The sequence below is a fragment of the Haliotis rufescens genome, unplaced genomic scaffold, assembly GCF_023055435.1.
Source record: "Haliotis rufescens isolate VD_foot unplaced genomic scaffold, xgHalRufe1.0.p SCAF_16, whole genome shotgun sequence".
Taxonomy (NCBI): Eukaryota; Metazoa; Mollusca; class Gastropoda; order Lepetellida; family Haliotidae; genus Haliotis; species Haliotis rufescens.
In genome coordinates, this window is record NW_025963846.1 from 3,861,565 (window position 1) to 3,888,357 (window position 26,793).

Below are 26,793 nucleotides of genomic sequence, written 5' to 3' on the forward strand. Positions count from 1 at the left end.
TGCCACGTCTTAATAACAAACCAAACAAAGCCATCAACACTGATTGGCCATATCATATAACTGCTGGATGTGCTGGCATTATTATATTCCTTTGCTTCACACTCCAGACTGGATCAGAGGTGTATGGTAATTCTAAGTCTATGGACTGATTCATTAAAAGAGGGTAGATAGAAGATAGTCGTATTGTCAACATTTGCGGACGCAAGACGTGTGGGATACGACGTGTCTATAGACAGCTGTTATACAGGATTTTAAAAATGGAACTGAAATGGTTGTATGCTGTGATGGTTATGAAAACTGTATCATCAACGGCAAAAGAGTCGGCATCAACGTCAACGTCAACAGTGCGTGACATCACAGATATGACAACAGTGCGTGACTTCACAGATATGACTCCTGACACAAGATATAATGTTACCGACCTGGATGTCAGGGACAGCATCGTCACCAACAAAACCATGAACGACAACGGTAACAACACTGCAATCGAGGAAGTAGATCAATCCAGTCCAGCCCCGCCATTCGCTTTGATCCATTCTGGCAGTGTGACAGAGGCTACCTACAAATCCTTTCTCACTGTGACTGGATACATCCAATTCCCCCTGACTGTTATCGCTCTCGCCACCAACATCTGCAACGTCGTCGTGTTCTGTCAGAAACGGATGAGAAGCCCGACAAGCACCATCCTGCTGGCTCTGTGCATTTCCGAGGTCCTCTTCCTCACCACTGTCATCATTGCCAATATCATGGACTTGGTATACGGAGACAAGGCCATGACAAGACGCATCTACCTCATCTACGGCCTCTACGTCTCCAACTACGCCTCTGTGGCTCTCAGGAGAGTTGGGTTCTGTTACACGTGCTTGGTGTCAGCTGAGAGATTCATTGCTGTGACGTTTCCTCTACAAGCCAAAAGTATGCGTCTCGTGAAAAACCCAGGTGTCGTCTGCGCACTAATAATGGCGGCTGGCTTCGCCGCACATATTTTTAGTCCCATGAAATATATCGTCATATCTTACATGGCGGCTGACAACACCACAGTCTATAGATTCCAGCATACGTTAATGTATCTCAAGGATAGAGCTCATTTTGAAAACTCCAGCAAGGCGAGTAAATTCATATTTGTGTATTTCATGCTTTTTGCTTGCCTTGTCTTCAACCTTCTGATTGTGATATCACTCCGACGTCACACCAAGGGGAGACAATCCATGAAGACCAGTGAGAAGTCTGGAGAGGCGCAGAAGAGAGAGATGCAGACGACAACAACCATCATGGCGTCCACCGTTGTCTACGTCATCCTCGCCCTGCCTACCAACACCAACGCGATCATCAACAACTTCAATGATGACTATGGCATCTTCGCCCGAGAGCACTTCCTGTTCTTCCTCGTTGGCAGAGTTGGAAATGTTTGTGAACTGCTCAGCAACTTCAGCAACTTCATCTTCTACATTATCCTCAGTGCAGCATTCCGGGAAACCATCCTTCAAATGTTCATCCCATGTGCAACTACCGGTAAGTCTGCAAAGAGCTCCGTGGCAAAACGTGACAGGCCAGACACCAGACATACAGACGTTCGTCTAACACAATATTAATCATAGAGGAACGGACAAATGTAACATTATTTGCAGTTCGTTTCTCTTTATTGTAAGTGTTCTTCATTTCCGCCTTGGCTCCGAACTTATTGGACCCATTATTCCTTGTTGTCGAGGCATATACAGCTATTGATGTGACGTAAGATCAACACCCGATTGCAGACCCTTATACCAGTCGGGATTCGGTGTCAGATTTGGCGTCTAGCAGCTTATGCTTGTTATAAGAGACGGCGTAATGGCTAGGTGATTTGGTTGGCTGGGTGTCAACGTTCCCGATTGACTGGAAAGAAACTTTATGGAAAGTTTTTTGATATTGATTATCGATCGCTTGCTTTGACGTTATAATAGTTCAGGGCGAAACAATATTCTTTATTGTATGTGAACTTATTGTGTGTGTACACAAAAAAAAAAAACAAAAAAAAAAAAAAATCAACCATACTTTATTGTCCCCCGGGCATATAGGAACGGAGTTCGTCCGTCCGTCCGCTTCTCAAAGGGGACACATTTTCTCAAAAAGTATTTAAGTTAGATAAATGAAATTTTACACACTGACATTACTGGTCATGATCTTCATTGAGTTCGAAAATTCATTGCTCCGTGCAACTTAGTGCAAACTGCGTGAAATGGGGCCAAGTTTTCTCCGAAACTACTGACGTTACATGAATGAACGTTTGCATGCATATCTAAGAAATACTTGTCAAGACTGAGTTCGATATTCGTGCTGTAATTCTTTTCTTTACAGAGTTATGGCCCTTGCTCCGTTCTTTTCAACTAAGTGCATAGTGTCTGCAATGGGAACGAGTTATGGCCCTTGATCCATGTTATTTGTGCATCGTGCCTGTGATGGGAACAAGTTTTCTCAGAAACTACTGAAGTTAGCTTATCTAAAAGATATATGTATATATATGCTCACACCATACTCATTCAGCGTAGTGAATTAGTTTCTCCTCGTTAGTGTGTTGTGAACGTGTTTCTCGTGGATTCATGACTGTCTTTAGTGTTCGTAGATGCAGTTAATGTCCTGTGATTATAAATTATCCAGCAAAGATGGATATATATTTTAAACTGAACGTAATCTATCAGAATAAATGAATGTGTCGGTGTCTTCTTTCGTGTCAATATTATGATTGAAATGAATTTGTTTCAAATCAAGTACAGTACTCTCTCTGTAACAACTGTTATATTTGGGATAACACCTTCTGTCTAACTGTCCCGGGCGGGACTCAACCCCAAAAAGTACGAGAATCTGTACTTTACTGTTCTTTACTTTACTGAGAAAGTGTTATCCCCAATTAACACATGTAAGAGGGGTACACAAAGTACGTGATCCGGACTACCAGTTGTCGGACTTTCATTTTGTGGAAGCCTTTGTGGCTGGTTAGATAGCTGACTTTGTGTGCTTGCGATTAGGTGCCTCACTCTGGCAGTGTGGGTTCGAATCCCGGACGAGACTCAACCAACAGAAGTACGAGAATCTGTACTTTAATAAGAAAGTGTTATTACAAAGTAACAGTTGTTACATTTGACCACGTTCTAAATTGCATTGTGTATTCAGTACTCTCTCTATTTGCGAAATGTAAAGATTCGAAACAAACTTTTTAAAGCTCAAATTGGATTCAACACAAATCTTTGTGAATTAATAATGTAACTGCTATTAGCCAGCAGGTGATTATATAGTGTGTTTGAAAATCTGCATAATTAACAAGAGATGTTTCGGGTTAATTTATTCAACATATTATATAACAGCAACAACATTCAATGTCAGCATACTGTATCAGGTATTGTGATTGCTGACTTTCTATAGGATAAATATATTTTTATCATATATAATTGATGAAAGTTGTGTGGTCGAACAACAAAACTGATTCATCGCTTCTGGAGAAACTTTGAGCAATTCCATCCGTTATGAGAATTATTGTGAGTTTGCAAAGTTTTGCAGTATTTTGTCTTCGTATCCTTACCCTGATTGGGCGAGTGAGTGATTAGGGACCGACCATTTGATATAAAACTAAAACAACTTATTTCAATCAACCAGCAAATGGCATACAATCAACAATTGTTTTACACAATTTACGAGGTCTACAGATTATTAAAAAATACTGCACAGCAATTACAAAGGCAGTATGCAATCGAGTAGACGTACACTATTCAAAGGCAGTATGCAATCGAGTAGACGTACACTATTCAATGGCAGTTTGCAATACAAAATGTGATGGCAGTGGTGATAGGAAAAACTTCAATGATAATAACATTCACCAACCCGCAACAGTGGTCAAGCTTCCCAGTGATCTTCACACAACTGCTGGTCTTGATGTAATGTCAGATGAACTAAAAATGTAAAAATGCTCTAGCGCCCGTAGGGGCAGCTTAAGTTCTATACTCCCCAGGGAGCTGACAAGGATATCTGGAATGCAAACGGATCCACTCGTCGGGGAACAATTGCAAATAAACCGCAACTGAGCAGATACTAGTACCTGGGTAAGTGTAGTATATAAATGTATGATACATTACAATGCAACCAAGAGGCTCAAGACATATAGTCAGTGATGCACAGGCGATATTTTCCGCTAGTGTATTTATCTCCGCACAGCTCGTGGGTTTCCCGAAATTGCTAAAGGCCTGTAACACAAAGTGACATACACATACACCATTCTTTTCGATGTTGGTGTCTTCAAACATCGAGTCAATGTTGTTTGTCAGTTAAAATGTTTCTAGATACTCTAGATGTACTCGAAATAGTCTACGAAACAATTTATGCTTGCTTAAACAGGTTGGAAACGTAGCGACAAATAGAAAGACCATAAAGAACTAAATGAATAAAATGAAACTCATTGATTGTGTAACTCTAAACAACATTAACTACAAAATTGTTTTGTTCCATGTTTTGACAACGCAGGACATGAAATCTTAACTTTATCCATGCTTGTTGTCGACTGGCAGTAAAATGTATTTGGTCAATGTGAGAGGCTCATTTTTTGACTGGTACATTTAATTCTTAAAATTCGAAATATGTCTTTGAGTCGTGTCAGAATCCGCTGGTGGTAGTATCCAACCCAAACTCTTCGCCGTTCAAACCCCTGGCCTATCAATACCACGGCGCCGTTCAAACCCCTGGCCTATCAATACCACGGCGCCGTTCAAACCCCTGGCCTATCAATACCACGGCGCCGTTCGTGGGTTTCTCCAAATCCCCAAAGGTCTGAAACGCAGATTTCAAGAGGATATGCTATAAGTGCTGAAAATACTGTTTGAAACGGCGTTTTTCCCCACTCTTATTTGAATTCATAAAAGCGAGTTCTTGAATCTTGAGGGGCGGTCGGGTAGCCTAGTTGTTAATGCGTTCGCTCGTCACGCCGAAGACCCGGGTTCGATTCCCGACATGGGTAAAATGTGTGAAGCCCATTTCCGGTGTCCCCCGCCGTGATATGGCTGGAATACTGCTAAAAGCGGCGTAAAACCATACTCACACACTCAACAAAATAGTAATATACTAACGACATGAATCCATTGAAGATATTATTTAATTTATTTTTGACATGTAGGAACCAGGATACCCAACGAAATGCCAACGTTTCAAATGGTAATATTTACACGGCCTTTGACATCAAATATTGAAGAATGGTCGCAGTCACGGAGAGCATTACTGGGGTGGCCAATCGGCTGAGGCGTCGCAATTCGCTGTGCAGCATTGCGCCCGTGAAAAACGGAAATACTGTTCAAGGTGGCTTTAAAATCCGACTCATTCACACTTACCGAGGGGACTGGTTCATAAGACAAAGTTCGGCACCATCTGTTGTCTATACGATGATAGGCGGAGCCTTCATCTCGAACATTTGTTATTCCTGCTATTAACGATGCAAGAACAGATTAATAATTTCTTTATAATTTTATATAATTCTTAAAATAATCAATTTTTGAGGGGATAATTTTACTCAACAGTGTTCGGACACATAGTTAGTGTGAACTGCCCCACTTATCAGAGAGTGCTAAATATTTGAAGACCCGTGAAGATCCGGGGTAGAATAGGTCTTCAGCAACCAATGCTTGCCGTAAAAGGCGACTATGCTTGTCCCAAGAGGCTACTAACGGGATCGGGTGGTCAGGGTCGTCATGGTTGATGCAATGTCATCGATCCCAATTGCGTGGATCGATGCTCATGATATCACTGGATTGTCTGGTCCAGGCTCGATTATTTACAGACCGCCGTCATATAGCTGAAATATTGCTGAGTGCGGCGTTAAACAACAAATGAACCAACAACTGAGACACCAAGCTTTTCACTCTTTTCAAATCTCGTCTTAAAACTCATCGGTTCCTGATCGCTTTTCAAGAATAACATTTCTTATTGTGATTGTATGTTGTTTAGAGCATGCATTGTGCATGGAGTAAGTGGAGTAAGCATGCAATGTGCTTAGATGTTGACCATATATATTATTATTAAAACATATAAAGGCACCAGTCAAGTATGTGTTTGATACATATGCAAAGTTTAAAAAAATAATGTACAATGTTTTCCGAGTTATGCTCCGGAAACGAATGCTACACGTACTTGAGACTAAGTCCAGTTTGTTGCCAAGGGAACACGCACGCAAGTTTTGTTTTTTATGAATGCCAAAACATCGAAAGGCTCCAGTTCAATTAAGAATTGACTTTCACTTTGTGTGAGTTCATTGGAGTACGAACCTTCATAGAGTGAGGACCAAACTGTATGAACGTCGGAGCTTGCGGTCACTATTTTGTACCTCAAAGGATCTAGATCTATACGCATTACTTTGTACGTGTGACTTCATGTTTACACTGACAGCCATACAACAACCAGCTGTAACGCGGAATAAAATAGTTCCTCAATTGAGAGGTGACATGAACGTATGTTTGCTCAACATGCTCGACAGGAACAACATTTGTAGTTTCTTTACAACAAATGTATTCAAATGAAACCGGGACTGCTTCTTGACATGAAGGACAGACACAGGTGTTGTTCGAAGTTATAGCCAAGTTTATTACTGATAAATGTTTTTGAACCCTGAAACAATTGTAAAACATTCATTACACAAAATATAAACATATGCTGACATCAAATATTTCATTACATTTGATGATATATACAAAATGCTATATCTCCTAATTGATAAACTTACATCTCATCAAGACTTAATTAACCCTAGATTATAAAGCTACTTAACCCGCATATATACTTATATATGCGTATCATATAAATAGAGTGACATAAACGTGACATGATACATTAACTATCATGTGCACATACAATATACAATATATGAGAAATATATATAAAACCTAGTAAACCCACCAAGTGTGTGGACCTGGGTTCATCAGTCCAGACACAGACCTCTGCACAAGTAATACAGCTACATCTGCACGACAAATAAATGAATATATATATACACACTGTGCAGACCAATCTGATAGCAGCAATATTACTACAAACCGAAACATAGTGTTATTGCAGAGTAACTTAAAACATTTCTAAAATATCATAGTAAAACCCTGATTCATTCATACATTATACATTCATACATTACACATTCATTTATACAAATATGTAACCTAGCAACACATATGTTTCACATTCTTACTTTCATATTTCATACTTTCATACATCAGCTTCACAGTGATTGAAGATTTAGTTAAAAAATATTTTAGGCCTAAACTTAGCGCTTACTTAATTATTTACCTTACGTAAATAATAACACTTGTAATGCATTCAGAATCACAACTAGTTACTATGATCTGGCTAATATTTACAACATGACAAAAAACAGCCAAATTATCAACAGCATAAACACAATATACCTACAAATCCTAGGAATACGTACAAACAATAAAATATCATCAAAAGACCAACCTTTAGAAGTGAATTCCAAAGTCCACAAATCAAACACCACAATTAGTCCAAATTGTGAATTGCAAAATATCCAATATACGTGATATGTGCGTTCGACAGTAACATCAAATGTGATCTATACTGTAGTAAAAACTAAACCCTTTATACTAGAGACAGTAAGCTAAAACGTTAAACACAAAGGGGCTTTGATGGGCGCGCTTGGGCAGGCTATTGTGTGAAAGTGCACTAGGTGATTGAGGCTGTGACAAAGTACTCATGCAGTAAGCTGAAACAGGGAATTAGGAGAGCTGAAGTGTGAAGTATATAATGTTTAAAACATATTTGACTGAATATTTAATTCAGTAAAAATCTAGACTAATAAAACTCTCAAAAATATATACAACTATCTGATCCTGTCACACAAATAATATCCTCATAAGATGAGAAATATCTTATAAGAACTACCTCAGTGAGTCAGTCACAATGACAGCGCGTCGTAATACATTTACATCAAGTACTACCACAAGACGTCAAAATGGCCGACACGATAAACGTGACAGGAGAGATTTCGTAAGTTGTTAATGAACCTGTGGCGGTTACATGATTTAGTCACCATTGATCAACTGGTCGATCATTGAAAAGTGATTAAAGAAGTGTAAATTAGACACTGAGGTAAATTCATAGATTGCTGTAGACTGTCACTGTCAGCCTAGACACGAATCGAGTCGACACTTCGATAGTGTGGATGTGCATTTCTTCATTTTGTTCACTAAGGTTCGGTCGTAGCGAGGATATTCGTAAACGATCATGCAGTCAAACTCACTGACGTTGCTCAATGTATACTGAGACGCTGAGTTTAAGATTAAAGGGTCTAAATGATCAGAAAGAACGCTTCTGTATGAATCATGCAAGGGAATTCCCAGGGGTTTCCCCAGGAATGTAGAAGTAGTCCGTCAGCCAAATTGTGTCGTGAATAATGAACGTCTATTTGGCGGTCATGTGACCGATCTCTCGTCTAATTGAAAAGCCGTATATCGTGTAAAGTTCAAATTAGAAAAAAATATCATGTGTTAGATAGTTCGAGTTCTTCCCCGGAAAGGAAAGGTGACGGACGGAAGGACCGGACGGACAGCACCCATTCCTATAACCCCATTTCACTTCACGGCGGGGGATAATAATACAGATAAAACAGGCATAGAACTTCAAGGATGTTGGGACAAGGAGTTGTGAGTTTTGCCAGATACCACAACATCCAGATGTATGACACCATAGATGGATAGGTGCGGGAAAAAGGCATGTTGAGATCCTTCCTTTAATCGTGAGATCCTAGCTGTGCCAGTACTGCCATCACATCCGCCGATTCCCAATCTGGAACATTCGATGACATTTTTCTTCAAAGGTTGCATTTTCTGAACACAAAAAAAGTTATTATGGGATATTTATATATTATATATTCTTGTAGTGAAGACTGAGCACAGGATTTCATAAAAATATGTCTCCGAAAAACCCCTAATGTTTTTTGGTTTTCAGCTTAGAAACATCTAATGTATACAGCAGGTATTAAATCTCCTGGTCGCGAGAGTAGGCTGGTTTCTCATGCATACGTAAATTCATCTGCGTGTTGTTACACGTCAGAATTATTTGGGCATAATTAAGTGAACCTTCCATTTTTTCGTAAGCTTTCCTTCTTAGTGTTGATTTTACTTTTTTCCTTCGTAATGTCAAACAATGTTAAGTTTTGTTTCCGATAATCAACAACTTAACCTCAAACTTCAAGTGAATTACCTCAAACAACGAGTGCATTAATGTCCATTTATGGACATGTGGACTTTTGGAAAGAGCTTTTGCACTTCAGAAGTTCAGGGAATTGTCTAAATGAATACTTTTGCAACCATTTGGTTAAAGAATGTCTCAAGTATTAACGTTTTATCCACATTTTGGTAATGTAGTTATTTGAAGATTCCGGGTTAGAACTGGTCTTCAAAAACCCATGCTTGTCGTATGAGGCTACTAACGGAATCGGGTGGTCTGGATCGCTGACTTGGTTGATGCATGTCAGCGTATCCCAGTTGCGCGGATCGATGCGCATGATGTCAATCACTGGATTGTCTGGTTCGGACTCAATAATATTCAGACCGCCGTCATATAGCTGGAATATTACTCAGTGCGGCGTTAAACAACAAACAAAAGTTAAGAGTCGTACTAAACAAGCTAACAATGAATCGAACTTTAATATTACCCTGTAAAACTTGAACACTCGTTATGGGAGACTAGGCCCCAAGAGACTGTTTTGTGTTTTCACTTTAGGTCTATACATTATCGTTTGTGCCTTGATGAACATTTAAGACATTTGTCTCAGTAATTATGCGAGCATTTATTGGAAGACTTATCTAGAGTCTGCAGGCAAGGAAAGTGTTATTTGATTTACCCAATTCAAACCATCAAGAACATCAGCCTACTCTTGCCTTAATGAGCTCAACCTGTAGATAGATGATATATCCAGTGAGTGAGTATGGTTTTACGCCGCTTTTAGCAATATTCTAGCAATATCACGGCGGGGGACACCAGATTGTACCCATGTTGGGAATCGAACCCGGGTCTTCGGCATGACGAGCGAACACTTTAACCACTAGGCTACCCGACCTCCCCTGATCTCTAAATGAGATTTACCTGTAGACAATGTAGCGGTCGAGGCTTTACTGAACAAGATAGTCGGGGTAGTCGTCTTCTCCCAATCACAGGGGCTGTTGATAGCTTTATCTTTAATCAGCATCCAACCTATATCTCCTGGACATCCATTGAAGAGATTGTTTATATAAAATCGCCGATGATGTCCTCCAAGTCTGTGAATACAGAACATACGTTTTAAAAGCCAACCACACAAGCTTCGCCATGAACAAAAATAAAATGAACGCCCAAACAACAATATCCAGTATGTTATTGCCCTTATGTAACCGTGCAGTAGCAGCACATTATGTATCTCACGCAGTCATTATGGATTTGTACATGATTTGTCCTAGATTTAAGGCTAAGTGACATTTTACATTCAGAAGCATTTACTTTTTCAAAACCAAATATTTTAATCCCAGAATTCAACAACAAAATTTAAACAAGGTAAACATTTTTTTTTATCTCAGTGTCATAAATCATGAAATAATACTACATTATGTTTCCATATTTGGGAAATAATGTACCTACATTTATGTTTATGTTTGGGGGCGGTCGGGTAGCCTAGTGGTTAAAGCGTTCGCTCGTCACGCCGACGACCCGGGTTCGATTCCCGACATGGGTACAATGTGTGAAGCCCATTTCTGGTGTCCCCCGCCGTGATAATACTGGAATATTGCTAAAAAGCGGCGTAGAACCATACTCACTCACTCACTCACTCACTGTTTATGTTCGTCAACCACCAGAACTATGGTTATTATAAATTGTACTGGACGATATTGACCTTTCTGAAACAATTTCAGTATGTTCGCTAACTTTTAAGAGACCCATATTGACAGGGTAGAAACAAAAACACAAAATCAAGCAAAAAACACCTGTTAAGAAAAAAGTCTCTATCTATCTCTGATTATCCTATTTCTCCATTCCGTTAACTGACAAGATAGTAAGCACAGTTATGACAAATATACCACACCAGAATAAAACTGATATAATTTGTGGCAATGGAAATATGGATGTACCGTTGATGGGTAAAGAATAAAGAAAAATGCAAAGCAGACAATGATTAGTAGTTAATGGAGGTGTACAGTTTTATGATAAATATATGTAAAAGGTGACATGTTGAACAGGAATACAAGTTAATCGTTAATACAAGTCTCACCCTGGAATACTGAAGTAATTAAACGTCGCTTCATCGTTGAGATCTGTCCAGGTTGAGTTGATCATTTGAGTTATTGAGAACCAGCTGGTCCGTGTTGTCCCCTCGCCGTTAAACAGAATCTCTGCTTTCACTTCGTTTGCTTTAAGAATCACGACTTTGATCTATAAAATCATAAAATATATTAAATTACTTCAGAAATAGTGTACTAACATAGCTACTACTACTACTAGTACTACTACTACTGCTGCTGTTGATAACACTGCTGCTGCCACTGCTACTGTTACTACTACTACTACTACTACTACTACTACTACTACTACTACTACTACTACTAACACTGCTGCCACTGCTACTGCTACTGGTACTACTACTACTGCCACTACTGCTGCTGTTGCCACTGCTACTGTTACTACTACTACTACTACTACTACTTCTGATACTGACCGCCTCCGTGGTCTAGTGGTAGAGCGTCCGCCCGGAGAGCGGAAGGTCCGGGGTTCGATCCCCGACCGCGTCATACCAAAAGACGTTAAAAGATGGTACTTGTTGTTACCCTGTCTGGCGCTCGGCATTAAGGGGGTAAAACAAGGACTGGTCGGCTTGGAGTCAGTAAACTGTGTCTGAGTGGAGTATTCATGTTAAACTGAGGCATGGTATTTCAGTGAGCTAGCACTATAAATCGGCATCAGTCCGGACTAGTACAAGCAGACACACACGTACATGCACGTCGCTATATCTTGGACGCGACGTTAAACCCCATTTCACCTCACCTCACTACCGATACTACTACTACTACTACTACTAACACTGCTGCTGCTGCTGCCACTGCTACTACTACTACTACTAACACTGCTGCTGCCACTGCTACTTCTACTACTACTACTACTATCACTGCTGCTGTTGCCACTGCTACTGTTACTACTTCTACTACTACTACTACTACTACTACTAACACTGCTGCTGCCACTGCTACTACTACTACTACTACTACTACTACTACTACCACTGCTGCTGTTGCCACTGCTACTGTTACTACTTCTACTACTACTACTACTACTACTACTAACACTGCTGCTGCCACTGCTACTACTACTGATACTACTACTACAACTACTACAACTGATACTACTACTACTACACCTACTACTACTACTACTGATTCTACTACTACTACTGATACTTCTACTACTACTACTACTACTGATACTACTACTACTACTACTGTTACTACTACTACTAACACTGCTGCTGCTGCCACTGATACTGTTACTACTTCTACTACTACTACTACTACTACTAACACTGCTGCTGCAGCGCGGTCACTCCTACTGATACTGCTGCTACAACTACAACCCTATCCGTGAAGATATGGGGTAGAATAGGTATTCAGAGAAAGGCGACTATGCTTGTCGCGAGGGGCGACTAACGGGATCGGGTGGTCCGGCTTGCTGACTTAGTACTAGATTGTCTGGATTGTTTACAGAGAATCGTCATATAACTGGAATATTGCACATGTTCCTACTGCTACCCGTCTGCTGACTTGGTTGATGCTTGTCATCGTAGCCTCATTGCGTGGACCGATGCTCATAATGTCAGTCACTGGATTGTCTGGTCCAGACGCGATGATGTTCAGACCGTCGTTATATAATTAGAATATTGCTGAGTGCGGCGTTAAACAACAAAACAACAACAAACTACTGCTACCCGGCATGCAGGCTCATCACAAGCTCTGATGCCAGATTCGACCTGATTATAGTCTCTGACAACACTCATAGGTTTCACCATGGTTGCCTTTGTTCAGAATCTGCTGTCACCTTGCTATATCGCCCCATGCTCTCTCTCTCTCTCTCTCTCTCTCTCTCTCTCTCTCTCTCACACACACACACACACACACACACAACCTTTGATACCAAGGGAGGTATGTACTAGTTTCTCATTTTAGTTGATTGTGATGATTATCGGCTTATGGTCTGCAAGGTATGTGATAGTTCCCCACTTTCGGTGATAGTGATGGTTATCGTGTTATGATCCACCAGGAAGATATATTATACCTGTTGTATGTTGAAAGTTTCCCAAGCTGTAACGAGTTTACTTTTGAAGTGTGTGTCACATGGCAGCGACGTGTCCAGAGATATGCAACCTGGTTGGAGGGCTTCGGGTACAACAGGGTGATCGTTGTAGGTCGTATTATCATTCCACATGTCATACACAGACACGCCATTGCCGGCTGTCGCACGAAGCAGAAGAACCCAGTCATCAAAGGACACAACATCTAAAAGAAAAATATATGTCAGTAAGTAACACCATGCATAAGCTTTGAAGAACAACCATTTTCGAATCAATATCTAAGACGAGGTCATCAGAGCAATAGAGAAATGAATTATTTTGTGAGGTGTACTTCTTGCCAACTTTTTTATTATATCTACTTTGAACGTCTACCACCGATAGGGTCATGTTTTTATATGCAAATGAGAACGATATAAAGCAAAAAAAAGCATTAAAGCGTTTGTTTGAAATATCTTACTGTCGATATGTTCTGGATTCACGTTTGTCAATGAGAAGGTAGAGTGTTCACAGAAAACCATGGCTATCACAGTTAACTACAAATAATACAATCTAGATAATGATGTTGATGGTTCTGTACTGCTGGACGGTACAGATATGAGTGTCAATCAAGCAAAGCGCCAAATAAACCCGGCCCAGACTCTTCCAAGACACTTCCCACTCGACACCACCGTCAATGTGTAATTTTGCATCAAAATGTAAATTTTATGAAATGTAGATTATGCAATGAATTGAATGAGACTGTCCAACATATTTTAAGTGGATGCCCAGCTTTGGCACAAACACAGTATCTTACGCGACATGATGGCGTGGCTCGATCATTTTATTACCGTCTTCGCCACGCTTCGCCGTCCTTTCATATTCCTTTGGTGTTATTGATTGGACGAAACAAGAAATTCAGGGTATGAACTCCCTCACACTAAGAATCATGTCAGACAATAGATCCCACCACCCTCCTCTTCCCTCAGTCGCTCATAATGAGAGGGCATGGTTTGTTTGTTTGCTTTGTTTGTTGTTTAACGCCGCACTCAGCAGTATTCCAGCTATATGTAAATAATCGAGTCTGGACCTGACAATCTGGTGATTGACATTATGAGCATCGATTGGAATGCGATGACAATTGGAAAACGATGACATGCATGAACCAAGTCAGCGTGCCTGACCAACCGATCCCGTTAGTCGCCTCTTACGACAAGCATAGTCGCCTTTTATGGCAAGCATGGGTTGCTGAAAACATAATCTACCCCGGATTTTCACGTGGTTTGATTATTGTGGAGGTTCTTCATGATAGAATTGTTTTGTGCACTTTTGCACACATGTATTTGTCTGATGAACCCTTTGTGAAGCATGATTTTGTTGATGGTTCTGTACTGCTTGACGGTACAGAAATGAGTGTCAACCAAGCGAAGTGCCATATCAAATCGACCAAGACTAAGTTCTTCAAGGAGAGGCTATCTGAACGAACACTGCATCGAGTTTATGTCCAGTGTGTTGAGAGGATCAGCAACCCTGCAGATGATGTCGGCTGGCCTGAAACGTTTAACAGAAGGCTTTCTGTTTGCTGCTCAGGACCAGTCACTTCCCACTCGAGACCGTCAATGCGTGATTTTCTGACTTAATGCGTGAACAACGATTCATGCCCGATTGGACACTGTCAGAGTCAATAGAGCCTGGCTATCTGATTGATTTGGGTGGGCTCATTCTACCCCGGAATAGCCACTTGATGATTACAGCTTGAAGAAAAGGTGTCTTTGTCATTTGGAAATATGACCTCTGAAATATGTTTAACTTCATTGTATAAAATAATATGCAGATACTTACTTTTTCTGCAAACAGGAAGTGTTGCCCATTGTCCATGTTCATTACACTCTACCGAGGCGTTACCGTCATACAGAAAGGTTTCGTTGACGCAGGTGATCCTGACCTTTGAACCGTAAATCGTGCCGTTGTATGACACGATGGCGTTTTCTACAGTCGGTGTTCCACAGTCGGCCACTGTAAAGATTGATTAGATTTGTGATCACGATACGTTATAGACCCAGTGAAGATCCGTTGTAGAATAGGTATTTTGCCGTAAAGGGCGACTATGCTGGTTGTAAGAGACAGTTAACGGGATCGGGTGGTCAGGCTCGCTGACTTGATTGATGCATGTCATTGATCACAATTGCGTGGATCAATGCTCATGATGTCAATCACTGGATTGTCCGGTCCAGACTCGATTATGTACAGACCGCCGTCATATAGCTGGAATATTGCTGAGTGCGGCGTAAAACAACAAACCAACCAAACCAACCAACAAATAGAACTGTGGAAGAGTCCTGGGGAAATAATGGTGATAACTTACCACATGATCCTGAGTATGTACCCCAGTCACCAGCATCAGTGCAGCTTATAGTGTCGTTAGCGCCAGTGAAGGTGTAGCCGGTGTTGCAAACCAGATAGCACAGTGCACCATACGTTGTAGCGCTGCTGCTGCAGTTGTTGGCGCCGTTGCGGATCAGCGCAGGGGAACCACAGTTCACAACTGAAAGAAACCATTCGTTTGAACCAGGATATTAATCCTGTCATTAAAACATCACAGCCCTATAAATAACCACTGCAGATGCTTTTCTATAACACATCTACCATCTATTTCTCAAAACATTTTTTTAATTTGTATAATTTACATTCAAGGTGTTTGCATATTTTTGTCTGTCATTGTTAAGTCCGTTCGAGTTAATGATAACATGTAAAGAAGACTAATGATGCACACTTGTGCACGTATTAGGAAGGGCCGATACCGCATGAATGTATCATTATTTTCATCGATAATATAAGGGTAACGCTATTTTTCAGGGCATTATCATTTGTAGAAGCTCGAGGTTTTCCATTAACTGCCCGACGAAGGAGGGCAGTTGAAAAGACCGAGGGCTTCTGCAAATGATAATGCCCTGAAAAATAGCGTTACCGTTATTATAGCTAAAATGGATTGAATTTGTTATCAAATAAAAAGAAACAACAACATCGGTTTTGAAACATTTACTGCAATCAACACGAATGTCACTGACCACATTTTACAAATATGGAAACGTCATAGAACAAACTAGATGACGTCACTTTAATACGTGACTTCATTTTCTCTACCCTATGACGTCACCTAACAACGGACTTGATAATGGCCCGTCGTCAAGCAATATGAGGGCATTATCAAGTTACAATGGCCCGCTCATTTCGGATAACGTGCGGGCGGTTTAATGATAACTCTATCCATTTTAGCTATAATGTACAATAAGGAACACATATATACATACACATCCAAAAGGAATCAAAATGTGCTCTTGTTTTGGACAGTTCTACAGAGGTGCATTATTTATCCTTGCCAGAATCCGCGGATCGTAGATTTGAATCTCAGATTCGGCTTGATCACGACCAAAGCTCTATCAGCGCGATGCCCGTGCTCGCTGGCTTCACCAAGGGGCGGTCGGGTAGCCTTGGGTTAAAGCGTTCGCTCGTCACGCCGAAGACCCGGGTTCGATTCCCGACATGGGTACAATGTGTGAAGCCCATTTCTGGTGTCCCCCGCCGTGATATTGCTGGAATATTGCTAAAAGCGGCGTAAAATCAAACTCACTCACTCACTCATTTGATGGTTTCACCAAACAGGAATACATCCACGACTGGTGTCACTTCCCTCAAAGAACTAAAGTGACACGGCATGTTAAAATGAAAATCGGACATCTTCACGATAGATAATAACCGTGTGTTTCCTCGTGTAAATGCAAGTGCTACTGTCTTAACAACTTGCTTCATCTACTTAAAATAGTCTGTCAGTGTTTTCTGTTTCTCACATTTTGAAGGCACATTTCTCAAAGTCCCCTGTTCGCTTGACGTCTAGGGCTGGTGGTTCTTCAGCATCAACATTGTCGAGGTGTAATTTCATTTGTTTCTTATAATAAAGCTTGAAATTCTTTATGATCCCGGCATCCAGTGTTAATTGTTAAAGTTAATCTCTGCAGCCAGTGCGTGTCAAAACACGGGGTTGTGTACTCGCGGGCAGATGACCACGGAGTACGCTGACCACTGTGTCGGATTAACGAGACTGATTAATGAGTGATTTCGGTAATTCGTCGCAAATTAGGTGTGTCGGAGTCGGAGTGCGAGAATGTCGGATTAACGGGACTAAATTGCGCTGAATCAATCGGTTCCCATCATTTGTGTCGGATAAAGCCGAGTGTCGGATTAACGAGTGTCGGATTAACGAGACTTGACTGTACTGTTTAAAGCAGCGTTCAACCAAACTTACAATAGGATTCGTATGCACTTACCGTCACATGATCCGGATATTGGGTCCCATGTGCCATCAACTCTACAGGTTATAGTGTTGTTGGTGCCAGCAAATCTATAGCCCGTGTTGCAAAGCAGATGGCTCGGGGAACCATAAGTTGTAGAGCTGTAGTTAAAGGTTCCAAAGGGTAGAAGTGTCGGCGAACCACAGTTCACTTCTGTAAAAAATACCCACATTTTTTCTTAGCACGAGGATGATTCATTATGTTGAAGTCGTGTGAAAGAAGGGTTTAATGATCCAAATTGTTGTGCCAAAGAAGACGTTTCTGAAATCCAAACAAATTCAAAACTTCGAATTATCCGTCACAACTCTTGTATTCTTTATTACCAAGGTGAAATTATGTGGAGAAGTTTGAAAAAGAAAGAAAACTGGTGTGTCCTTCGTTTTTAGCTGAGTACGCGTTCAAAGGCACCAAGTGTGTATAGACGGGTGCTTTGTTGTGTTCATTTACTCTGGACGATTGATTTCATTCCAGACCATATATTTGCTACTTCAAATTAATTATACCACTTTTCTGAAATCAATTATATGTTGTTACAAACAGCATACAAACTATGTCTGACTACACAGTCCAACCCTATCTAACGTAATCCTAAGCGATCCGCCCTTTACAATAAATACATGGACATGAATAAGAGGTCACACTACAGATGTGCTTTGGTACAAGAACACATTCTATGATCTATAGAATCTGAAAACTGCTTTTTCGTCCAGTATTTTAAGATTAATCAACTTGTAAGCCTTAATGTTCATTAAATTGTCATCATAAACATCAATACTTTTCAGCTATCGGCAAAATGATATTTTCAAAGACTTATATTTCACGGTTGGCCTACAAGTTTTAAACGTTACCATCACATGAACCATGGCCAGTCATGGTTTCCCAGTTACCGTCAGCGCCACAGGTTATGGTGTTGTTAACGCCCGTAAAGCCTGGGTTACAACTCAGATGGCACAGCGAACCATACGTTGTGCTGTTGTAGCGGCTGAAGCCATTAGGGATATCCATTGGGGGGCCACAGTTTAAAGCTGAAACACATTTTGTTTTCTGCAATGTCGGAGTTTATATTTGTCAATAAAGACATGTTTGAGTTATGGATTTCAACTTTTTCTGTTTCTTTCAATGTGAAGTTTCATCACAGATGCTATAGCTCACATCTTGTTTGCTTGATAAAGGCACTGGTACACGTGTGTTTATTTTGTTTGTTTGTTGTTTAACGCCAAATTCAGCAATATTCCAGCTATTTGACGGCGATCTGTAAATAATCGAGTCTGGACCAGACAATCAAGTGATTGACATCATGAGTATCGATCTACGCAACTGGGATACGATGACATGCATCAACCAAGTCAGCGAGCCTGACCACCCGATCCTGTTAGTCGCCTCTTATGACAAGCATAGTCGACTTTTACTGCAAGCATTGGTTGCTGAAGACCTATTTTGCCCCGGATCTTCACGGGTGCACTGATACACGTACCGAAATATTACATACTTACTTACTATTGGAGATTTAACGTGCGCTTTCCGATATTATGCGTATTTCGCACACGGATACCGAAATGCATGTACCACATCATAGAAACAGAGAAGGTGAAATCCATATGTCAACCCTGTCTTCATCGTTGCTACAGCCTCTAATTGACACATGGTGTCATCATATAATAATACTTAATTATATAATATGAAAAAATGATAAATGGAATATCACAACATTTCTCATTAGCATTGAAATCGAAATCAAATAGGATATACTCATAACCAAACGTTAAGAATAAACATTTGGGGAAGGCTACCGGTGAAGGGACCTCGTGGTCGGTATTGAGTTAAGAGTGGATTCATAATCTACAAGCCCCCCCCCAAAAAAATAATAAAAATAAATAAATAAATAAATAAATAAATAAATAAATAAATAAATAAAATAATAAATAATAATAATAATATAAAAAAATATTTAAAAAATAATGAATAAAATGAAAATATAAATAAAATAAATAAATAAATGAACTCAATAGCCTTAAAACTGATGGTGTGGTGCCTTGTCAAAGAATTGTATGATTATAATTTGTGAAATACATTCCCTTTCTTAACATACAGACACAAAAACACTGTTTTCTAGTCGCATTGCCGTCAAGAAGTTGTATTATTCATGTTCAAATGGTGAGTCCATGAACCTCCACCGGAAGCTTGGTCAGAGCATTATATGTGAGGCAGCAAGAAACAGATTGCGATCGCTGTTGCACTGTGAGGAATGATGAAAGGTGCCCCATGAAGAGAACGTAAAATATTGCTTTCCCTGCTTGTTCCTGCAGCATCTCACGTTATGCGGCATACAAGTGCGTCCGACGACGTGGTACCTTCATGCCACCTCTAAACAATTTCAGTTTTAAAGACGTTAATGGGCAGATTTCCTGTTTGTTACAGTCCATAATTAACAATTAAGTCCTTTTTCACTCATATAGCACACACAAAACAAGAGGCCGATAGGGTCTATATCGCTCACCTGGATATTTATAATACTGCAAATGTGTTGTAGGTTTTTACTCTGTCAGCATTTAAAAGGGATGGATGGCAAATCTGACAGCATGAACGTGTACTTCTCTTGATACAAATGTAGCATAGAGATCTGAACCGTTTCCATGGGGTTTAGCCTTTCCATTTTACCAGTTTGAATCCCCCCCCTTTGGAGAATGCTTCCAACCAAATATGGTTTATATAAATCTTTTAGTTCCAGAGAAGAAGAAGTCGTTTAAAGCAATCTAGACAAATGACCCCTTTTTCGCCATGCCTTTTTGTACAATTATTAATCCCCTCTCATTATACTCTAAATTGTACATATGGTAATGGTCCCGTGAAGATTCCGGGGTAGAATAGGTCTTCAGCAACCCATGATTGCCGTAAAAGGCCACTGTGCTTGTCGTAAGAGGCGACTAACGGGATCGGGTGGTCAGGCTCCACCATTTGTACAATTTTGAATCCCCACCACCTTGGGATGCTTCCAGTCAAATTTCGTTCATTTCCTGTTAGTGGTTCAGAAGAAAGAGTATAAGAAGTCGTTTGAATAAATTGTTGACGTACGGACGACGGACGCGGACGGATGACGGACGCCGCGGTATGGCATAAGCTCACCTTGGTACTTCGGACCAGGTGAGCTAAGAATCATGCAGTTCTTTGACATTCTTATTGTAGCTGATTCCTCCTAAACGGTGATCGAGGATCGGTGTGTGTATGTGTGTGTGTGTGTGTGCGCGCGCGAGTGTGTGTGTGTGTGTGTGTGTGTGTGTGTGCGTGCGTGCGTGCGTGCGTGCGTGTGTGTGTCTCTGTGTGTGTGTGTGTGTGTGTGTGTGTGTGTGTGTCTGTGTGTGTGCGTGCGTGCGTGCGTGCGTGTGTGTGTGTGTGTGTGTGTGTGTGTGTCTGATACGCCGGGGCATGTTCCTGACCAAATTGTGCACATTTTGACGCGGCAACTGGTATACCTGTTGAGTTGCTTCGTGACATTTTGCCTATTTTATCAGTATATATATTATAAATCAACGTGCTGCGCTGACTAAACACAATGATAAAATAATTCATAATTACCCTGACATGATCCGGATACTCAGTCCCATGTACCGTTTGCCCTACACGAAATAGTGTTGTTGACTTGAGAGAAGTTGTATCCGGTGTTGCAGACAATCTGACCTTGGGAGCTGTAAGTTGTGGTGCTGTAGTTAAAGGTACCGTCCATTATAACACCAGGATTGCCGCAGTCCACGACTGAAAGGATGCAACAGGTCCCTTTAGAACACGTGTTTAGATACAAGTTACACCTTTTAACAAACATTAATTAATATGAAAGCAAGTCTTCCCGAAGGTTAGGTTATGAGAGAAAGATGGCGATTAAGGAGGACACTATCACTCAAACATGTAACAACATTGTAGCCACATATTTGCCAAGACTTAAAAGAGAAACCACAGAAAATCTCGCCTCCATATATGAGAGACAAAATACAAAAGCTGCTTGACACTTTGGGTGTAACATCTGAAAATAAGATCGCTCAGCTTGGTTTTAAATAGTTGTGAACGGCATTAAACATATTAAAGTTCTCAATTCAAAATAATTTGATTTTATATTGCATTGTTAGTCGAGCATGCGGACCAGATATGGATCTACTGCAAAATGGCTAAGGTAGCTTTATTGAACTGGATTCTAGAAACTTTCACTTGACTCAACAGATGAGACACTGATTGCAGGGGGTGGTTCGGCTGGCTCAGGAGCCGTCTCACTTGAATCTTGAGATGGCTCACTTGGCATGGCAGTTGCCTCACATGACTCTTCAGTTGTAGGTGCGGCAAGCACTGCCAGAAGGTCATCTTCACTCTCATGTCAAATAAATTTGTCTTCTCGTTTTTTTATATCAAGTTTGACCATATAAGAGCCTCAAAAGTAATTTCTGGGAAAATGTCTAACAAACTTGATGTTAAATCAGGGAATATGTATAATACCTGAAAAATTTAGGGATTATTTATATTCCCTGAGTGAATCAGACATTAAATATATTCCCTGAAAATTTCAGGGAATAAACATATTCCCTGATTATACATATTTCCTGTAACATATAAACAATATATTGTTGCAACTACAACTGAAACTTCAACATATTTGGATAAAGACTTAAATCATTAGTGATATTATTGACTGTCATAATATAAATCAGACAACTGACGACAAGCGAATTGCGATAATAGAAAAAATATATGTAAAGTTACACTACCAGCTAATGGTGTTGTGACATCACCATGGAGACATTTGAAACATTCTGCCGTGCGCACGCATCGCCTGTCTTGTCCACAATCTGCACACGCATCATCCTTGGTATCCTTCATGGAAGCAAAGTAATAATACATGTAATTCGATAACTGATCTGAAATATCTTGTCGAAGCTAACATGTTGTGGACACCGTTATGTTTTATTTATGCTACAGATTTCACTAAAATCTCACAGATTATAAATGCCAGTAAATATATTTAAGGATGATAACTTTATTCTATGATGATGCGACATGTCGGTATAAGGTTTGACAACGGTATAAGAATCTACACGGAACGTCGCATCATCATAGAATAAAGAAGGTTCATGCATCAAGTATTTGTCTTTATTGGCAGTTAAAAGATGTGATACTAAGATATTTATGAAGTACCGTTTAGAATTCAGCAGCTAAAACGATGCCTAGCTGAAACCACTTATATATGGTACACATATAGAACATGTTATAAGTACTTGTTAAACCCGTGAAGATCCAGTGTAGAACAGGTCTTCAGAAACGAATGCTTGCCTTAAGAGGCGACTAACGGGATCGGGTGGTCCGGTTCGCTGACTTGGTTGATCCATGTCATCTATCCCAATTGAATGGACCAATGCTCATGATGTCAATCACTTGATTGTCTTGCTTGGATAAATTATCATGATGTCAATCACTGGATTGTCTAGTCCAAACTCGACTATTTACAGATCGCGGTCACATAGCGGCGTTAAACAACAAACAATCAAAAAGTATTGCTCGTTATGGATTTTGCCGTGTATCTAATAAAAAGGAACAAGAGACATGTAATATGATATGATGCATGTGGTGTTCGTTGTGAACTAAGCTTAATTCGTTTATTTTAATTTTTGCATAACCTAATATGAAGTTGTCATTTGTTGTAAATTCAAAATATAGTCGGCTATTAACTGGAGATGTCACAGAGAGAGGGTGACGCGAAGAGATTATATAGTTAGAACGGAGTGCTTGATTTATGAAGCATGATATATGTCAGTATTTGTTAGGACGCATATGTTATATTTGGTTCACATGTTCATAGGTTAAAGGACAATGTGCAATATCAGGAACTCTGATAAAAAAAACATGTGCACACGGGCCCGCCAGGCCATTTAGTGGTTTTGCCGAGGAGGGTATGCCCGAAAAGGAAGGGCAACCAGGGGTGAAACGCATATTGCTAAATTAAAATTGAATACTCGGGACTATATTGATCGAAGTACGTACCAATATCCTGATGCGCATGCTGTTTGGCTTGCGCCATTTCGACGCATGGCGGACGGAAACATGCGAGTGGAGACGAATGGTACAATGCAATGGGACATCGGTCGGTATCATAGGGTGCAGACCGCACGCGAGGAGCAATGTTTCGAACATCAATTAGATTGCAACTTGTTCCTGTGTCAATCTGTCTCTCATTGTACTAGAGATGTTCTTAACATCCCTATCGACATCACCCAATTCATATTTCTATGAGGACGGACAGAACAAAGGCAACAAAAAACATGGCGTTATTGCAGCACATTGAGAATGGAGAATAACATTTATTACGCACGTCATAAAATTAAGGAGCATTCAAGTCACTATGAACATGTATGACAGAGGTGTGTAAATATGGCCATCGTTTTCATGTATTTTGTAACCTGTGAAATAGTCGTAAATGTTGTTCCTAGATGACACAGATTTCATTACCCTTGAAATCGTGTATGACAAGGTTTAGATTTGTCCTATGTTTCATACGCTCCTAAATGTTCGGTCATAGACAAATGGAAGATTACCATATTGACCAAAAATAGCACATATTTCAACGGTTCGATAATATAACTGCTTTTTATTACCAGCATTGGCTCGTTAGTGTGTAGCAGTGAGTGAGTTGGGTTTAACGCCGCTTTTAACAGTATTCCAGTTATATCACGGCGTGTCAGCTTAATGTGGGCGGAAAGCCCGAAGTGATGCAGGTATCAGACGTTTACCACTTCGGTGAAACCCACGAGCACGGGTATGGTGCTGACAAACCTAGAAACATAATCGGGGCGAGCCGGGACTCGAACCCACAATCATAGGTTTCTGGCGTGCCCACGAGACGCAACTCTGCACAGCCTTAGACGACTGGGCCACCCGTGCCCCCTTAGTGTGTAGCAACCACAATGAGATCATTAGTAACATATGGCGAGGAGACCCACTTGAACATACCCTGACCATTGAAGTTTCCCGTGTACACCGAGTATTTGTTCACTAAGACTTCATCGACACTGCATTGAATTGCTATCAGGCTTATTCAACAGTGGCTTATAGGGAGTAAAATGTAAAGGTTGCTGATGTGACGTGAAACTATAAACACGTGTTACGTGTGGGTACATTCCCCAACACGTTATCATTTCTTAATCGTAAACAATCTGCTGGAATTGAATACGTCGCCGTGAAACAAGACAATAATATGATACAGTAAACTACGGTTATAACGAACTCAAAGGGACTAATATTTTTAGTTCGTTATAAAAGTAGTTCGTTATAAACATATATACAGCATAACTACAGCAAATAGTCGGGACTAAAAAGTTAGTTCGTTATATCCGTCAAATATATATATGTGAGCAATATTTATATCAACCAAAGAGTCACTATGTATTGTAACCAAAGAGGTTATTGAGGTTATAATAAAGGTGAATCAAAGTTTGACTTGTGTTTTATTAGCTTTGCCGTCGTTATCTCGGCACAATACTACATCTGCTCTTAACATATAGTAATATAGGAGACTGGTCCGTGGTCTAGTGAAAAAACCGCATCTGTCTGGAGAGCAGAAGGTCTGTGGTTCGATCGCCGGGCCACGTCTTACCAAAAAACGTTAAAAGATGGTACTTGTTGTCGACAAGAGTGAGTGAATGAGTTAATATTTAAAGTCACATCGGCATTATTTCAGCCATATCGTGACTTGAGCAAGTTATGCATTTATATAATATCTTAACATCTGTCGTCAAAGGTCAGTATAACAACTAGCAAAATATCACAGATTCTAACTGTAAAACTAGTTTTAGAACAATAAAATAATCAGGTTATAACAGACGACACAATGTAAAAACGGGCTCTAGATCGTCAGCAACTGAGGGTAGACCACCATGCTGGGGACCATGGGGACTTACAGTACCTTGTTGTCGACAAGATATCTCAGTGGGCTTGCATGATAAAACCGACATTAGTCCTGACGAGTACACGTGGTTCTACTGAACCGTTCACAATTAGTTTACTATTCATGGAAGAATTGTCCCTGGAGCGCAACATGGTTATACAGATACATAGAAATAAACGACGAGTGGGAGTTGTTTATCGTACAATATAACACTGCTCGGAGAATAAACCTTGAGGGGCGCAGTTCCAAGTGGCCACGACCACGAGTTGTTTATTTCTTATATGAGATATCAACATTTTGTACAGCCGTTTAAGGATGTCAATAAATTGTACAAGCTTTCAAAACATTTACCTGGATTTAAATAATGACTCACCGAATACAATCCGACCTCGTCAATGTCGGAAAACCCCATTTTATATGTTTGCCGTCAAGGGAATATTTTGTTGTGACAACGACAGTATCAAAGTTTCCTCGTGTCTGTTAATACATTTCAACCGTATACAAGTTACATAATATTGATTTGTAACTGTGAATAACTATGGACACAATACCTGAAAATATCATGAAATAATTATTGCACATTATTCTATTGCTTTACTGTCCAGATCATATTACACTACAGCATAAATTATTCACCCCAAAATAATGATACTTCTCCTAAATGACACGATAGTTAGGTTATGCATTGCTTCTTACTCTGAATATTAGAGTTCCATCAAGTTCAAGACACTATTATATCTTACGTTGATTATTTGCTCCATTGTTTTCATGAGGTTATACGGGTAGCGTGTGCGCTAGTGCATACGTGAATCAAAGAAATAAAACTTAAATAAAATATATATCATCTGTTATATATGCAAAGATGTTTCAGAACAGGGAGGGGAAAAGTCACATACAAACATACAAAAAGACCTTCAAATGGACAGCGAGTGTGTTTTGTGTTGGTTGGTGGGTTGGTTGGTTGGTTTGTTGTTTAACGCCGCACTTAGCAATATTCCAGCTATATGACGGCGGTCTGTAAATAATCGAGTCTTGACCAGACAATCCAGTGATTGACATCAGGAGCATCGATCCACGCAATTGAAACCAATGACATGCATCAAGCAAGTCGGCGAGCCTGACCATCCGATCCCGTTAGTCGCCTTTTACGACAAGCATAGTCGCATAGTCGCCTTTTATACGGCAAGCATGGGTTGCTGAAGACCTATTCTACCTCGGAA

General features: G+C 40.3%; 2 protein-coding genes and 1 long non-coding RNA gene across 3 annotated transcripts; 1 reads left to right on the forward strand and 2 right to left on the reverse strand.

The window, feature by feature from the left end:
* The first annotated feature begins 257 nt into the window (after window positions 1-257).
* LOC124144305 (FMRFamide receptor-like) lies at window positions 258-1,592 on the forward strand. Its single transcript, XM_046513644.2, has one exon. It carries the CDS (start codon window positions 258-260, stop codon window positions 1,590-1,592), a length of 1,335 nt encoding a protein of 444 aa, XP_046369600.2.
* A 7,157-nt stretch (window positions 1,593-8,749) lies between these two features.
* LOC124144304 (sushi, von Willebrand factor type A, EGF and pentraxin domain-containing protein 1-like) lies at window positions 8,750-18,579 on the reverse strand. The gene is made up of 7 exons (XM_046513643.2): window positions 18,504-18,579; window positions 17,632-17,808; window positions 15,672-15,851; window positions 15,201-15,322; window positions 11,264-11,424; window positions 10,108-10,280; window positions 8,750-8,805 (listed from the first exon to the last, which is right to left on the reverse strand). Exons 1-7 carry the CDS (start codon window positions 18,526-18,528, stop codon window positions 8,750-8,752), a joined length of 894 nt encoding a protein of 297 aa, XP_046369599.2. The 5' UTR covers window positions 18,529-18,579.
* Window positions 18,580-18,582: 3 nt separating this feature from the next.
* Window positions 18,583-22,503, reverse strand: LOC125380915. The gene is made up of 3 exons (XR_007221520.1): window positions 22,404-22,503; window positions 21,229-21,405; window positions 18,583-18,680 (listed from the first exon to the last, which is right to left on the reverse strand). It is a non-coding gene; the product is annotated as an uncharacterized LOC125380915 (long non-coding RNA).
* Window positions 22,504-26,793: the final 4,290 nt, after the last annotated feature.

Excerpts from the sequence above, each read along its gene's own strand:
- LOC124144305 (XM_046513644.2), top strand. The coding sequence starts at position 258 with ATGGAACTGAAATGGTTGTATGCTGTGATGGTTATGAAAACTGTATCA.
- LOC124144304 (XM_046513643.2), bottom strand. The coding sequence starts at position 18,528 with ATGACTGGCCATGGTTCATGTGATG. Across the intron at positions 15,852-17,631 it reads AATATCCGGATCATGTGACG|TTGTGAACTGTGGTTCCCCT; the intron begins GTAAGTGCATAC and ends GGTTTCTTTCAG. Across the intron at positions 8,806-10,107 it reads GACCGCTACATTGTCTACAG|ATTGGGAATCGGCGGATGTG; the intron begins GTAAATCTCATT and ends CGAATGTTCCAG.